Source organism: Oryzias latipes, chromosome 13 (genome assembly GCF_053564925.1).
Source record: "Oryzias latipes strain Hd-rR chromosome 13, Olatipes_Hd-rR_3.1".
NCBI lineage: Eukaryota > Metazoa > Chordata > Actinopteri > Beloniformes > Adrianichthyidae > Oryzias > Oryzias latipes.
In genome coordinates, this window is record NC_136249.1 from 36,664,980 (window position 1) to 36,682,081 (window position 17,102).

At 50.3% G+C, this 17,102-nt stretch overlaps 1 protein-coding gene across 1 annotated transcript; it reads left to right on the forward strand.

Moving 5' to 3' along the window:
* The first annotated feature begins 1,054 nt into the window (after positions 1–1,054).
* dvl3b (dishevelled segment polarity protein 3b) lies at positions 1,055–16,908 on the forward strand. The gene is made up of 15 exons (XM_078929837.1): positions 1,055–1,350; positions 2,614–2,683; positions 9,895–10,025; positions 10,095–10,192; positions 10,295–10,436; positions 11,632–11,719; positions 12,101–12,170; positions 12,272–12,411; positions 13,013–13,089; positions 13,179–13,246; positions 13,351–13,431; positions 13,508–13,642; positions 13,734–13,901; positions 16,289–16,465; positions 16,539–16,908. Exons 1-15 carry the CDS (start codon positions 1,187–1,189, stop codon positions 16,802–16,804), a joined length of 1,875 nt encoding a protein of 624 aa, XP_078785963.1. The 5' UTR covers positions 1,055–1,186; the 3' UTR covers positions 16,805–16,908.
* The last annotated feature ends 194 nt before the right edge of the window (positions 16,909–17,102 follow it).

Below are 17,102 nucleotides of genomic sequence, written 5' to 3' on the forward strand. Positions count from 1 at the left end.
GTTTCAAAAGACAAAAGAGTTAAAATGAGAGTCGAGGGTTTCAAAATTACAGTTCAGGAAGCTAAACTAAAACGTTTACATTTGTATGATGTCTTTCGTATCTCATACTGTCACACAAACTCTGGGTTTCCATGGGAAGTTGCCGCGGTAACGGAGAGAGGCAGAGCCGTTTCCTGGAGGTCAACCTGAAGCAGCTAACTTGTCAGATCAGAGCTGAAGGCCTCTAGAGTTGGACAGAACTTCCGATAGCAGTCCTGAATCCTCAGGATGTGCATGTTGGAATAAACCCTTTAAGGCAGGGGGGTCAAACTCATTTACACCGAGGGCCACGTCAGCATAGCGGCTGTCCTCAAAGGGCCGGATATGACTTATACATTCAACTACATGTAATGAAAAATAAACGTAACTACTCCTTAATGTTAAACAACTAGTTTATTTATTTATTATAACTTTTTAAAGTGACAATTACAGTTGCATAGAAAAACATATGTTTGCTTTTTCCCCTAGGATAAATCCTTTTACATTTGATTCTGTCAGGTTAGGTTATACGGACAGTGTTTGAATTGTAATGTATAGTTGACCAATCCCATATTTCAAGTCAGATTCCACCTATATATGAATAAATACACACCACTTTTTATTTTAAGAAATGAAAAACTGTTATGCTCTCGGGGGCCACATAAAATGACATGGAGGGCCACATTTGGCCCCCAGGCCTTGACTTTGACACATGTGCTTTAAGGTTTGAGGCTAAACTTTATTCATATTAATGATGTTTGGATACATTTCTCGTTGAACCGGACAGGAGAGAATGGGATGTTATACATGGGGGATAACAGCACAAAAGAAAGGGGAGAAGGAGGTTCTGGAAGTGGGAGGATACCATCATCCAAAGAAGTTGTGGTGTGAGGAAGAGGAGCAGCTCACAGCTTCCTCTGGTTCTCCTGTCTTCTCAGACTCCACCCCTCTCTAAGTCTGTCTCTTTGGACTACAATGATGACAGCGTTGAAAAGGTCAAGGCTTTTATTTTGAAGAAGCCCGGCGGAAGCTGGTGTTTTCAGTGAGCATCTTGGCCGCATGCGCAAAAGACCGCGCATCACAACAACAGCATCTGGACCCAACCGGACCGCACCTCGGCAGCAGAGGACAGGTGCTTGGTCACGTGCACTCACGTGCGCAGGCCGTCATGGCGCAGGAGACCCGGGTCATCTATCACCTGGAGGATCAGGACACCCCCTACCTGATCCGGATCGGCGTGCCCGCGCACAGCGTCACTCTGGCCGACTTTAAGCACGCGCTGAACAAACCGAACTCCAAGTTCTACTTCAAGTCCGTGGACGACGACTTTGGGTGAGTCACGTGACCGCAGCATCCCTCTTTAGGGCGGGTTCCAGGCCATTTGCGTCATTGATTGATGATTGATAGACCTTGGTGACGTCACGAGAAAACAGTGTGGCCAGGAGGGCACAAGCGCGAGAGTTTGTTTGGGTTGGGAACAGAAGCAGTGACTGTATGTGAGAACTGGACTGAGTGGCCCCGCCCCTGGCGTTCCTGTAGAGAAACAATCAGCTGATTGTCAATCCTTCTATTGGTCAGAAGAATCTTTATTTGACATCTTCTGCTGTTCAAGGTTAGACTGACCAATCAGATTCCCTCAGTGAAAGTGGGTGGAGCTCGCTGGCACCCCACCTCCCACTTTCAAAATGTTTGATTGGCAGATTCTTCTGAGCCTTTTAGTTGAAGGGGCGGGGCCTTCCAAGCAGGTCACTCCTGATGGGTGATAGTGGTTGCCATAGAAACGAGGACTCAGACCGACTCAGGCCAATCACTGCTCACTGATGACGTCTGGCCCCAACCTGGCGATGGGGGTTCCATAAAGTTCAATGGGGGACGTCACTCAGTCCAGTTGGCATTTACAGTCAGTGGACAGGAGCAGGTCCAGGTATCCATCTTTAGCTGAAGTAGGTTTACCGTTGATGATGGACATGTATCCCTCCCGGGGGGGGGCTCATCCAGAGACCTGTCATGACGGAGGGCTACCTCTGATGGACATGGCCTCTCATCTTTTTCAGTGGGGGAACTGGACCGACCGCTGGTTGAATACTTTTCTGCCCCGCTGTATGTAACCCCAGGGGGGCCCATGGCTGGATGCCCCTGTGCCCGACCCCAGCCCGGATAAAACACAGGGTTGTGTTCAAAAGGACACGTGGCATTAAAATCTCCTGTGAGGATCGGTGAAAGCTGATTGGCTGAGGCGAAAATTCAGATCAAAACTGCATTTCTGAATTTTCTTGATTCAGATTGTTGTGAAAACACGCTGGGCGGAGCCACAAGCTCCCTGCTCCGAGCACTCAGCATGGGGATAGGAAGGGGGGGCGGGGTTGCTTGTGCCAACAGTTCCACCCACAACTCCGAGGTGAATTTCTGAGTCTAGATTGAGGCTAAAAACGACATCATCATCATGGAAACAGATGAGAAGATGATGGGAGCGGGACTTAAAGGAGACTCCCACTTATGTCTTCAAGAATCAAACCTTTGCTCAGTGGTTGACCGCTCCACGTCTGTGCTGCACACCATCCCACTGCAGCTCGTGATGACGGTCCTCTGTTTCAGAGTCGTCAAGGAGGAGATCGCCGACGATGACGCTCACCTGCCCTGTGTGAACGGACGGGTTGTGTGCTGGGTTAGACACACACGCATACATGGACATAAACATGCACATGCACACTCACACACACACGCATACATGGACATTAACATGCACACATGCACGCACACAAACAAAAACTTGCACACACTCACATGCACACACTCACATGCACACACCCACATGAACACACACATGCACACACTTACATGCACACCCCTACATGCACACACACACACACACACATACATGCACACACTCACATGCACACACTCACATGCACACACTCACATGCACACACTTACATGCACACACTCACATGCACACACTCACATGCACACACACACATACATGCACACACTCACACACACACACATATACGCAAACACTCACATGCACACACACACACACAGATGCACACGCTCACATGCACACACTCACATGCACACACTCACATGCACACGCTCACATGCACACACACACATGCACACACTCACATGCACACACACACACATGCACCCACTCACATGCACACACACACATGCACACACTCACATGCACACACTTACATGCACACACTCACATGCACACACTCACATGCACACAGTCACACACACACACATACACGCAAACACTCACATGCACAAACACACACACAGATGCACACGCTCACATGCACACACTCACATGCACACGCTCACATGCACACACACACACATGCACCCACTCACATGCACACACATACATGCAAACACTTACATGCACACACACATGCACACGCTCACATGCACACACACACATGCACACACTCACATGCAAACACACACATGCACACGCTCACATGCACACACACACATGCACACGCTCACATGCACACACACATACACCCACTCACATGCACACATGCACACACTCACATGCACACACTCACATGCACACGCTCACATGCACACACACACACATGCACCCACTCACATGCACACACATACATGCAAACACTTACATGCACACACACATGCACACGCTCACATGCACACACACATGCACACACCCACATGCACACACACACATGCACACGCTCACACACACACACATACACGCAAACACTCACATGCACACACACACACCTGCACACACTCACATGCACACACACACACATGCACACACTCACATGCACACATGCACACACTCACATGCACACGCTCACATGCACACACACATGCACACACTCACATGCACACACTCACATGCACACAGTCACACACACACACATACACGCAAACACTCACATGCACACACACACACACACAGATGCACACGCTCACATGCACACATGCACACACTCACATGCACACACAAACATGCACACGCTCACATGCACACACACACACATGCACCCACTCACATGCACACACATACATGCAAACACTTACATGCACACACACATGCACACGCTCACATGCACACACACACATGCACACACTCACATGCAAACACACATGCACACGCTCACATGCACACACACACATGCACACGCTCACATGCACACACACACACACCCACTCACATGCACACATGCACACACTCACATGCACATGCACACGCTCACATGAACACACACACACATGCACCCACTCACATGCACACACATACATGCAAACACTTACGTGCACACACACATGCACACGCTCACATGCACACACACACATGCACACACCCACATGCACACACACACATGCACACGCTCACATGCACACACACCCACACCCACTCACATGCACACACACACATTCACACACTCACATGCACACACACACATGCACCCACTCACATGCACACACATACATGCAAACACTCACATGCACACACACACACATGCACACGCTCACATGCACACACACACATGAACACACTCACATGCACACACACACACACACATGCACACGCTCACATGCACACACACACACACACACACACTCACATGCACACACATACATGCAAACACTCACATGCACACACACACACAGATGCACACACTCACATGCACACACACACACCTGCACACACTCACATGCACACACACACACATGCACACACTCACATGCACACATGCACACACTCACATGCACACGCTCACATGCACACACACACATGCACACACTCGCATGCACACACACACACACATGCACCCACTCACATGCACACACACACATGCACACACTCACATGCACACACACACATGCACACACACACATGCACACGCTCACATGCACACACTCACATGCACACACACACACACGTGCACACATGCACACACTCACATGAACACACACTCACATGCACACACTTACATGCACACACTCACATGCACACACTCACACACACACACATACATGCACACACTCACACACACACACATACATGCAAACACTCACATGCACACACACACATACATGCACTCACTCACATGCACACACCCACACACAGATGCACACACTCACATGCACACACTCACATGTACACATGCAAACACTCACATGCACACACTCACATGCACGCACACACATGCACACGCTCACATGCACACACATTCACATGCACACACTAGCATGCACACATGCACACACTCACATGCATACACACACATGCACACGCTCACATGCACACGCTCACATGCACACACTCACATGCACACAGTCACACACACACACATACACGCAAACACTCACATGCACACACACACACACAGATGCACACGCTCACATGCACACATGCACACACTCACATGTACACATGCAAACACTCACATGCACACACTTACATGCACACACTCACATGCACACACTCACATGCACACAGTCACACACACACACATACACGCAAACACTCACATGCACACACACACACACAGATGCACACGCTCACATGCACACATGCACACACTCACATGCACACACAAACATGCACACGCTCACATGCACACACACACACATGCACCCACTCACATGCACACACATACATGCAAACACTTACATGCACACACACATGCACACGCTCACATGCACACACACACATGCACACACTCACATGCAAACACACACATGCACACGCTCACATGCACACACACACATGCACACGCTCACATGCACACACACACACACCCACTCACATGCACACATGCACACACTCACATGCACACACTCACATGCACACGCTCACATGCACACACACACACATGCACCCACTCACATGCACACACATACATGCAAACACTTACATGCACACACACATGCACACGCTCACATGCACACACACATGCACACACCCACATGCACACACACACATGCACACGCTCACATGCACACACACACACACACCCACTCACATGCACACACACACATGCACACACTCACATGCACACACACACATGCACCCACTCACATGCACACACATACATGCAAACACTCACATGCACACACACATACATGCAAACACTCACATGCACTCACACACACAGATGCACACACTCACATGCACACACACACACCTGCACACACTCACATGCACACACACACACATGCACACACTCACATGCACACATGCACACACTCACATGCACACGCTCACATGCACACACACATGCACACACTCACATGCACACACTCACATGCACACAGTCACACACACACACATACACGCAAACACTCACATGCACACACACACACACATGCACACGCTCACATGCACACATGCACACACTCACATGCACACACAAACATGCACACGCTCACATGCACACACACACACATGCACCCACTCACATGCACACACATACATGCAAACACTTACATGCACACACACATGCACACGCTCACATGCACACACACACATGCACACACTCACATGCAAACACACATGCACACGCTCACATGCACACGCTCACATGCACACACACACACACCCACTCACATGCACACATGCACACACTCACATGCACACACTCACATGCACATGCACACGCTCACATGAACACACACACACATGCACCCACTCACATGCACACACATACATGCAAACACTTACATGCACACACACATGCACACGCTCACATGCACACACACACATGCACACACCCACATGCACACACACACATGCACACGCTCACATGCACACACACCCACTCACATGCACACACACACATTCACACACTCACATGCACACACACACATGCACCCACTCACATGCACACACATACATGCAAACACTCACATGCACACACACACACATGCACACGCTCACATGCACACACACACATGCACACACTCACATGCACACACACACACACATGCACACGCTCACATGCACACACACACACACACACACTCACATGCACACACATACATGCAAACACTCACATGCACACACAGATGCACACACTCACATGCACACACACACACCTGCACACACTCACATGCACACACACACACATGCACACACTCACATGCACACATGCACACACTCACATGCACACGCTCACATGCACACACACACATGCACACACTCGCATGCACACACACACACACATGCACCCACTCACATGCACACACACACATGCACACACTCACATGCACACACACACATGCACACACACACATGCACACGCTCACATGCACACACTCACATGCACACACACACACACGTGCACACATGCACACACTCACATGAACACACACTCACATGCACACACTTACATGCACACACTCACATGCACACACTCACACACACACACATACATGCACACACTCACACACACACACATACATGCAAACACTCACATGCACACACACACATACATGCACTCACTCACATGCACACACCCACACACAGATGCACACACTCACATGCACACACTCACATGTACACATGCAAACACTCACATGCACACACTCACATGTACACATGCAAACACTCACATGCACACACTCACATGCACGCACACACATGCACACGCTCACATGCACACACATTCACATGCACACACTCACATGCACACATGCACACACTCACATGCATACACACACATGCACACGCTCACATGCACACACTCACATGCACACACACACATGCACACGCTCACATGCACACACACCCACACACAGATGCACACACTCACATGCACACACTCACATGCACACATGCACACACTCACATGCACACACACACATGCACACACACACATGCACACACTCACACGCACATGCACATACTCACATGCACACACACACACATGCACACACTCACATGCACACACACACTCACATGCACACACACACATGCACACACTCACACGCACATTCACACACTCACACGCACACATTCACATGCACACACAAACATGCACACGCTCACATGCACACACACACACATGCACCCACTCACATGCACACACATACATGCAAACACTTACATGCACACACACATGCACACGCTCACATGCACACACACACATGCACACACTCACATGCAAACACACATGCACACGCTCACATGCACACACACACATGCACACGCTCACATGCACACACACACACACCCACTCACATGCACACACTCACATGCACACACTCACATGCACATGCACACGCTCACATGAACACACACACACATGCACCCACTCACATGCACACACATACATGCAAACACTTACATGCACACACACATGCACACGCTCACATGCACACACACACATGCACACACCCACATGCACACACACACATGCACACGCTCACATGCACACACACCCACTCACATGCACACACACACATTCACACACTCACATGCACACACACACATGCACCCACTCACATGCACACACATACATGCAAACACTCACATGCACACACACACACATGCACACGCTCACATGCACACACACACATGCACACACTCACATGCACACACACACACACATGCACACGCTCACATGCACACACACACACACACACACACTCACATGCACACACATACATGCAAACACTCACATGCACACACAGATGCACACACTCACATGCACACACACACACCTGCACACACTCACATGCACACACACACACATGCACACACTCACATGCACACATGCACACACTCACATGCACACGCTCACATGCACACACACACATGCACACACTCGCATGCACACACACACACACATGCACCCACTCACATGCACACACACACATGCACACACTCACATGCACACACACACATGCACACACACACATGCACACGCTCACATGCACACACTCACATGCACACACACACACACGTGCACACATGCACACACTCACATGAACACACACTCACATGCACACACTTACATGCACACACTCACATGCACACACTCACACACACACACATACATGCACACACTCACACACACACACATACATGCAAACACTCACATGCACACACACACATACATGCACTCACTCACATGCACACACCCACACACAGATGCACACACTCACATGCACACACTCACATGTACACATGCAAACACTCACATGCACACACTCACATGTACACATGCAAACACTCACATGCACACACTCACATGCACGCACACACATGCACACGCTCACATGCACACACATTCACATGCACACACTCACATGCACACATGCACACACTCACATGCATACACACACATGCACACGCTCACATGCACACACTCACATGCACACACACACATGCACACGCTCACATGCACACACACCCACACACAGATGCACACACTCACATGCACACACTCACATGCACACATGCACACACTCACATGCACACACACACATGCACACACACACATGCACACACTCACACGCACATGCACATACTCACATGCACACACACACACATGCACACACTCACATGCACACACACACTCACATGCACACACACACATGCACACACTCACACGCACATTCACACACTCACACGCACACATTCACATGCACACACTCACATGCACACACACACATGCACACACTCACATGCACATGCACACACTCACATGCACACACACACATGCACACACACACATGCACACACTCACATGCACACACACACATGCACACACTCACACGCACACACTCACACTCACATGCACACACACACATGCACACACTCACATGCACACACACTCACATGCACTCAGCTGCTTCCTGCTTCAAGTGTTCTCCTCCTCCCAGGTGGTGTCAGCTGACAGCTGTTTAGATTTTAGGGGCTCTGACATCCAGTCGGTGGCCACGCCCTCCAGCCTTCCCCCTCCCCCCATAGAGCGGACGGGTGGGATCGGAGACTCCAGGCCTCCGTCTTTCCAGTAAGTCCCTGCGTGACTCGCCTGTCCATGACCGGGTTTGAGTCTTGACGACTGCCTGTCATGTTGCAGTGCGGCAGCGGTCGGCCATGATGACCTGCTGCTGTCAGAGTGTCATTCTGCTGTTCGGCCACTGGGGGAGCTGCAACGGAGCGGTGAGGGCGTCCGAGGTATGCTCACACAGGGAGAGAGAGAACTGAACACCAGAGCTCAGGTGGACGGTTCCTTCCCGGAGAACCTCACATCTCCCTGTTGTTGAATCCTCCATGCAGGTGGTTCTCCAAACAATCATGACCCCCACCCCCCAGGACTGTTGGAAGCAGGACCGGCAGGTAGAGGCGGCGGCTCAAACCGACAAAGCAGTGAGCCGGAGAGCAGCAGCTTGTGCTCGTCTGAGGAAGACTCCAGAGAAAGGTCAGTGAAGAAGAGGGGGCTCATCGTTCTGGGGGGGTCTTGGGATCTTTGCTAGAGGTGTAAAGATGACCTGATTAATCCAACCAGATCGATCCGTCTGAGGCAAGCTGTCAATCAAATCCAATCGACCCAAACCATCATAAAGTCGTAAATAAACCGAAAAACATTTCAACAGTTAATAACTTTTGTTATTATGAGTTTTTGGAGGATTTATAAAAAGAATGAGATCATCAAAAAAGAACCTGAGGAAAACATCTCCCCTTCCCAGCATGCAGTTCTTCTCTTCTGTTGGTCCTGCATCAGAACCTACGTTCTCCTTCAGAACCATCTGTTCTAACAGAACCACAAGCTTCAGGGTTCAAACATTCTAGTTCTTTTCTATCCCAGCATAGAAAACTTTGGGACCTCAGAATAGTAGAACCCCACTGAACCACACACTCGTGCACAAGCAGAGGCAGTTGCCACGGCAACCTTTGTTGGAGCTGCATGTGTCATGTGACCCCATAGAACCAGCAGCCCGCCCCAGGTGCTGGTTCTTCTGCCCCAGTAAGCCTTTTCATGCACCTTTCCCTCCTCGGCTCTGATTGGGGGCTGCAGGTCACATGACTGCCGGGTCTGCTCTGTTTCTTCTGAGCATCACTTCCTTTTCTCAGGAAGTTCTGCCGACTGGGACGGGTTCCGTTGGTTCTGTGAGTTTGGACTATTTGCTTAACCCTGGAGAACCCACTGGGTCAAACTTGCTGCTGCGTTTATTCATCTTATTTTTTCAAAAAATGTATTTTGTGTATTTTCTTATTTTCTAATCTTTTGGCTGCTGAAACAAACAAACAAACAAACAAACAAACAAACAAATGAACTTTCAGATCCTAGGAAGTCCTGGTTCTCGGTTCTCCAGGGTTAAGACGTTTCCTTCTTGCTTGTTTGGACGCTGCTTCTACGTTTTTTTCCTGTTTCTTCTTTCCCACATGACCTTTCATAAAGCAGGTTTCGGATTTTCGGCATAAATTTGAATTTTTTTCCCTCCATCTTTTACTGAAATAATTTCTTATCTTCATTTTGTTGACGTTCCGGTTTTGATCCCGTTTTCATGATTGTGTTGTCTGGATCCATAAGAACGCCTGGAGCTGTGATGATGGTCTGTCTTCCTGCTGACTCACACTTGGTTGCCAAGTAACCGCACTGTGATGTCATACAGGTTCAGTCGGTCGACAGAGCGAAGCGGCTCCTCACCACGACTCATCAGGCGTCATCGGCGGCGCCATCAAACACCACGGATGGAGAAGGTATGTGCACACACACACGTGCACACACACATGTGCACTCACACGTGCACACACACGTGCACACGCACACACATGTGCACACACAGCACCTCAGACTGGGACTCGACTTGAGCCAGGTTCCTTAAGTCATCCGCTTCATCTGAAAGCTTTAGCACTGAGGCCCCGCCCCTTTCTGTTCAGGCTGTGGGTCAGCGAAGCTGCTTGGTCGGTGTCGACCGGTAGCTGCTGCTTATTGAGATTTTCTGTGCTGTTCTGGGAGGAGCCTGTCGGATGTTTCCACAGTTCCTCCTACAGTGACTGGTAGATCCGACAGATGGATCATCTGAGGTTCTGGTTCTGGTTCTCTGACGGACCTCTGCATCTCTCTGCTTCTGTTCTCAGTCTGCATCTTTCAGCAGCGTCACCGACTCCACCATGTCACTCAACATCGTCACCGTCACGCTTCACATGGGTGAGTATGGACCTGGGAAAGTTCTGGGTCCAAGACCGGATCCTGGTGTGGGTTACAGTAGTTCCATGATGACCTGTCCCCCCCGTCCTCCTGTGTGTCAGAGAAGTACAACTTCCTGGGAATCAGCATCGTGGGCCAAAGTAACGACAGAGGAGACGGAGGGATTTACATCGGCTCCATCATGAAGGGGGGGGCGGTGGCAGCCGACGGACGTGTGGAACCTGGAGACATGCTGCTGCAGGTGCTTCCCGGTTCTTAGTCCGGTACCGTCACAGCAGACGCTCAGTTAACCCGGAACCACTTAGAGCTTCACATAAGAATGTTTAACCACTGAGAACAATGACAGAGCGGAGAACCTGACCCTGCTAAAACCTCTAAGTGACCCAGAGGAGTCGGGTTTGGGGGGTTTTGGTGGAACCCTGAGCTGAACAAGCTGAAGGGGACGAGAAAATTCCCTCCAAATGGAAGATTCAGGAGAAGCATTGAAACCAAAGTCGGTACGGAGGAGCATCTGCTGTGACAGGAACACGGAAATCCTGGAACATCGGTCAGTCACTGTGGACAAACAGTAAAGTGGGAGGAGCCTACAAGGGGGAGGAGCCTACAGGTTGAGTCTGTCGATGACAGCATAACACTCTTTTTGAAATTCCACGCCTCTTTGACCGTTTACGCAATTAACGTAGTTCCAGTGGAGAAAAATGGGTTTCCTTTCTCTGTTTCGCTGGAATTTGGTTAAAACGGCAGAAGAGTTACGGTAATCCAGAGAACGTCACGTTTAAAGGTTACATTCTTCTGCTCTGTTGTCCCGGTGTGGCGTGATGCTAACAGTAGCGTGCTTTCAGGTGAATGACATCAACTTTGAGAACATGAGTAACGACGATGCGGTTCGACTTCTGAGGGAGATCGTCCATCAGCCGGGGTCAGACAGCTGTCTTTACCGCATTCTGCCGTTGTCTCCTGACCTGGTTCTGAGTCTGGACCTGGTCTTCTGTCTGTCTGTCTTCGTAGGCCGGTGACGCTGACTGTGGCCAAGTGTTGGGACCCAAGTCCCCGCAGCTGCTTTACCCTGCCAAGGAGTGCGTGCTAACACCACCAGTCTGAAACTTTGATGAAGTAATTCCATTACAACTAGTTTAAATCCCTGACTTTATCCCCCCGTTCCAATTCCAAATGACTGCAGGTGAGCCGGTGCGCCCCATTGACCCTGCTGCTTGGGTCTCTCATACTGCCGCCATGACTGGGAGCCTCCCCCCACATTATGGTACGCCCTCACCCATCAGCTAGTCAGTGTTCGCATGCCCCCCCTTCTTTCTTTGTTTATTTGTTCTGCCCTTTAGGGGTCCATGAGGAGAACCAGCTGAACATCCACAGTGACATGATGGTGGTTGTCAAGGCGATGGCCAGTCCTGAGTCTGGCCTGGAGGTCAGAGACCGGATGTGGCTAAAGGTCACAATCCCCAACGCCTTCATTGGTGAGATGAGATTCCAAGAATTCAACAGAGTTTAAAGGTCACATAATCCAACCCACAACCTTCCCGGTCCACTCATCTTCTGTCTGTGCAGGTTCAGATGTGGTGGACTGGGTCCATTGCAATGTGGAAGGCCTGAATGACCGCAGAGAAGCCCGGAAGTACGCCAGCAACCTACTGAAGGCCGGATTCATCCGGCATACTGTCAGCAAAGTCACCTTTTCGGAGCAGTGCTACTACGTGTTTGGAGACTTGTGTGCTGGTGAGAACAGGTTCTCCAGGTTCCCCTTCCAAGGGCTTTGTTGACGAAGTAGAACCACACAGATCATTTATAGGGTCGTCATAGCGACGTCATAGCGTCGTCGTCATGGCGTCGTCATAGCATCGTCGTCATAGCGTCGTCGTCATAGCATCATCATAGCGTCGTCATCATAGCATCATCATAGCGTCGTCATCATAGCGTCATCATAGCGTCGTCATAGCGTCGTCATCATAGCGTCGTCATCATAGCGTCGTCATCATAGCATCATCATAGCGTCGTCATAGCGTCGTCATCATAGCATCATCATAGCGTCGTCATAGCGTCGTCATCATAGCATCGTCATCATTGCATCATCATAGCGTCGACGTCATAGCGTCGTCATAGCGTCGTCATCATAACGTCGTCATAGCGTCGTCCTCATAGCGTCGTCGTCATAGCGTCGTCATAGCGTCGTCATCATAGCGTCGTCATCATAGCGTCGTCATCATAGCATCATCATAGCGTCGTCATAGCGTCGTCATCATAGCGTCGTCATCATAGCATCATCATAGCGTCGTCATAGCGTCGTCATCATAGCATCGTCATCATTGCATCATCATAGCGTCGACGTCATAGCGTCGTCATAGCGTCGTCATCATAACGTCGTCATAGCGTCGTCCTCATAGCGTCGTCGTCATAGCGTCGTCATAGCGTCGTCGTCATAGCGTCGTCGTCATAGCGTCGTCGTCATAGCGTCGTCATCATAGCGTCGTCATCATAGCGTCATAATAGCGTCGTCATAGCGTCGTCATCATAGCGTCGTCATCATAGCATCATCATAGCATCGTCATCATAGCATCGTCATCATTGCATCATCATAGCGTCATCCTCATAGCGTCGTCGTCATAGCGTCGTCGTCATAGCATCATCATAGCGTCGTCATAGCGTCGTCATCATAGCATCATCATAAAGTCGTCATAGCGTCGTCATCATAGCGTCGTCGTCATAGCATCGTCATAGCGTCGTCGTCACAGCATCATCGTAGCGTCGTCATCATAGCGTCGTCGTCATAGCGTCGTCGTCATAGTGTCGTCGTCATAGCATCATCATAGCGTCGTCATAGCGTCGTCGTCATAGCATCATCATAGCGTCGTCATAGCGTTGTCGTCATAGCATCATCATAGCGTCGTCATAGCGTCGTCGTCATAGCATCATCATAGCGTCGTCATATTATCGTCATCATAGCATCATCATAGCGTCGTCATCATAGCATCATCATAGCGTCGTCGTCATAGCATCATCATAGCGTCGTCGTCATAGCGTCGTCGTCGTCATAGCGTCGTCATCATAGTGTCGTGATCATAGCGTCATCGTCATAGCGTCGTCATCATAGCGTCGTCATCATAGTGTCGTCGTCATAGCGTCGTCATCATAGCGTCGTCATCATAGCGTTCTTCATAGCGTCGTCGTCATAGCGTCGTCGTCATAGCGTCGTCGTCATAGCGTCGTCGTCATAGCGTCGTCGTCATAGCGTCGTCGTCATAGCGTCGTCATCATAGTGTCGTGATCATAGCGTCATCGTCATAGCGTCGTCATCATAGCGTCGTCGTCATAGCGTCGTCATCATAGCGTCGTCATCATAGCGTCGTCATCATAGCGTTCTTCATAGCGTCGTCGTCATAGCGTCGTCGTCATAGCGTCGTCATCATAGCGTCGTCGTCATAGCGTCGTCGTCATAGCGTCGTCATCATAGCGTCGTCGTCATAGCGTCGTCATAGCGTCGTCGTCATAGCATCATCATAGCGTCGTCATAGCGTCGTCATCATAGCATCATCATAACGTCATCATAGCGTCGTCATAGCGTCGTCGTCATAGCGTCGTCGTCATAGCGTCGTCGTCATAGCGTCGTCGTCATAGCATCATCATAACGTCATCATAGCGTCGTCATAGCGTCGTCGTCATAGCGTCGTCGTCATAGCGTCGTCATAGCGTCGTCGTCACAGCATCATCATAGCGTCGTCATCATAGCGTCGTCGTCATAGCGTCGTCATAGCGTCGTCGTCATAGCATCATCATAGCGTCGTCATCATAGCGTCGTCGTCATAGCGTCGTCATAGCGTCGTCGTCATAGCATCATCATAGCGTCGTCATCATAGCATCATCATAGCATCGTCGTCATAGCGTCGTCATAGCGTCAGCAGCTTTCTGTGCTTGGCGGTTGACATGTGCATGCATCTAGAGGTAGTTCTGTTATATTAAAGCATCTTTAGAAGGGAAAGTCTTCCAGAACAAAGACTGCATTGTGGTTTCACACATTGGGGCATCTTTTGGGACGTTTCTTCATTCAGGTCACTGATGACATCACTGACTCTTTAGTGTTTGATTGGCTCTGCTGATGTTGTCCTCAGATCTGGCCAGCATGTCTCTGCTTGACCACGAAGACGCCTCCAGCGGAGGAGGGCACACTGACTGTAGGCTACCATCTTTACCGTACCAAAACTCTGTTCCTCACCCCTACGGCATCCCTCCCCCCCTCCACGCACTGCTGGACTGTGGGAGAGGAGTGGGGGGCCAGCCCTGCAATGGTGAGGCCCATGAACTTGGGACCACGCCGGTGCCGCCTCCAGCCATGACTTTACCTTCTGACTGACCCCACAGAGAGTCGCAGCAGCCAGTCCAACGCCAGTGACGGCCAGAGGGAGGACGGGGGAGAGGGGGCAGACCAACTCCAACACAGCAAACAGGACGGTAGCTGCACACATCTGACACCAACTGCCCCCTGTGAAAACAGCCTCCAGCAACCGTTGCCCCCCCTTCATGGTGTCCATGGTGACAGAAGTCCACCTATGCAGCCGGAGATCCTACGACAGTCCTTTCGCTTGGCCATGGGAAACCCCAGCGACCTTTTTGTAGATGTCATGTGACCACGTTGACCTGAAGCGTGCGCCGTGGGAGCGCGGCGGACATCAGGAAGGCATCTGTACCGTTTGTACCTGCTGGTGGGTCTGTCAATAAAAATCTGAAGACAGCAGAGTGAGATGTTTGTTCAGTTGCTCTTCTGGAGACACCTTTGGACCTCTGGGCAGAACCTACGGTTCTTACCCCGCAGAACCAAATCCACCACAGGGGGGCGCTTTAAGTTCTTTGCCTAAAGATAGTTAGAAGAAAAGGGGTGTGGCTCTTTTCATCAAATGCCAGTTTCCAGGTACTTCTAGAACATAC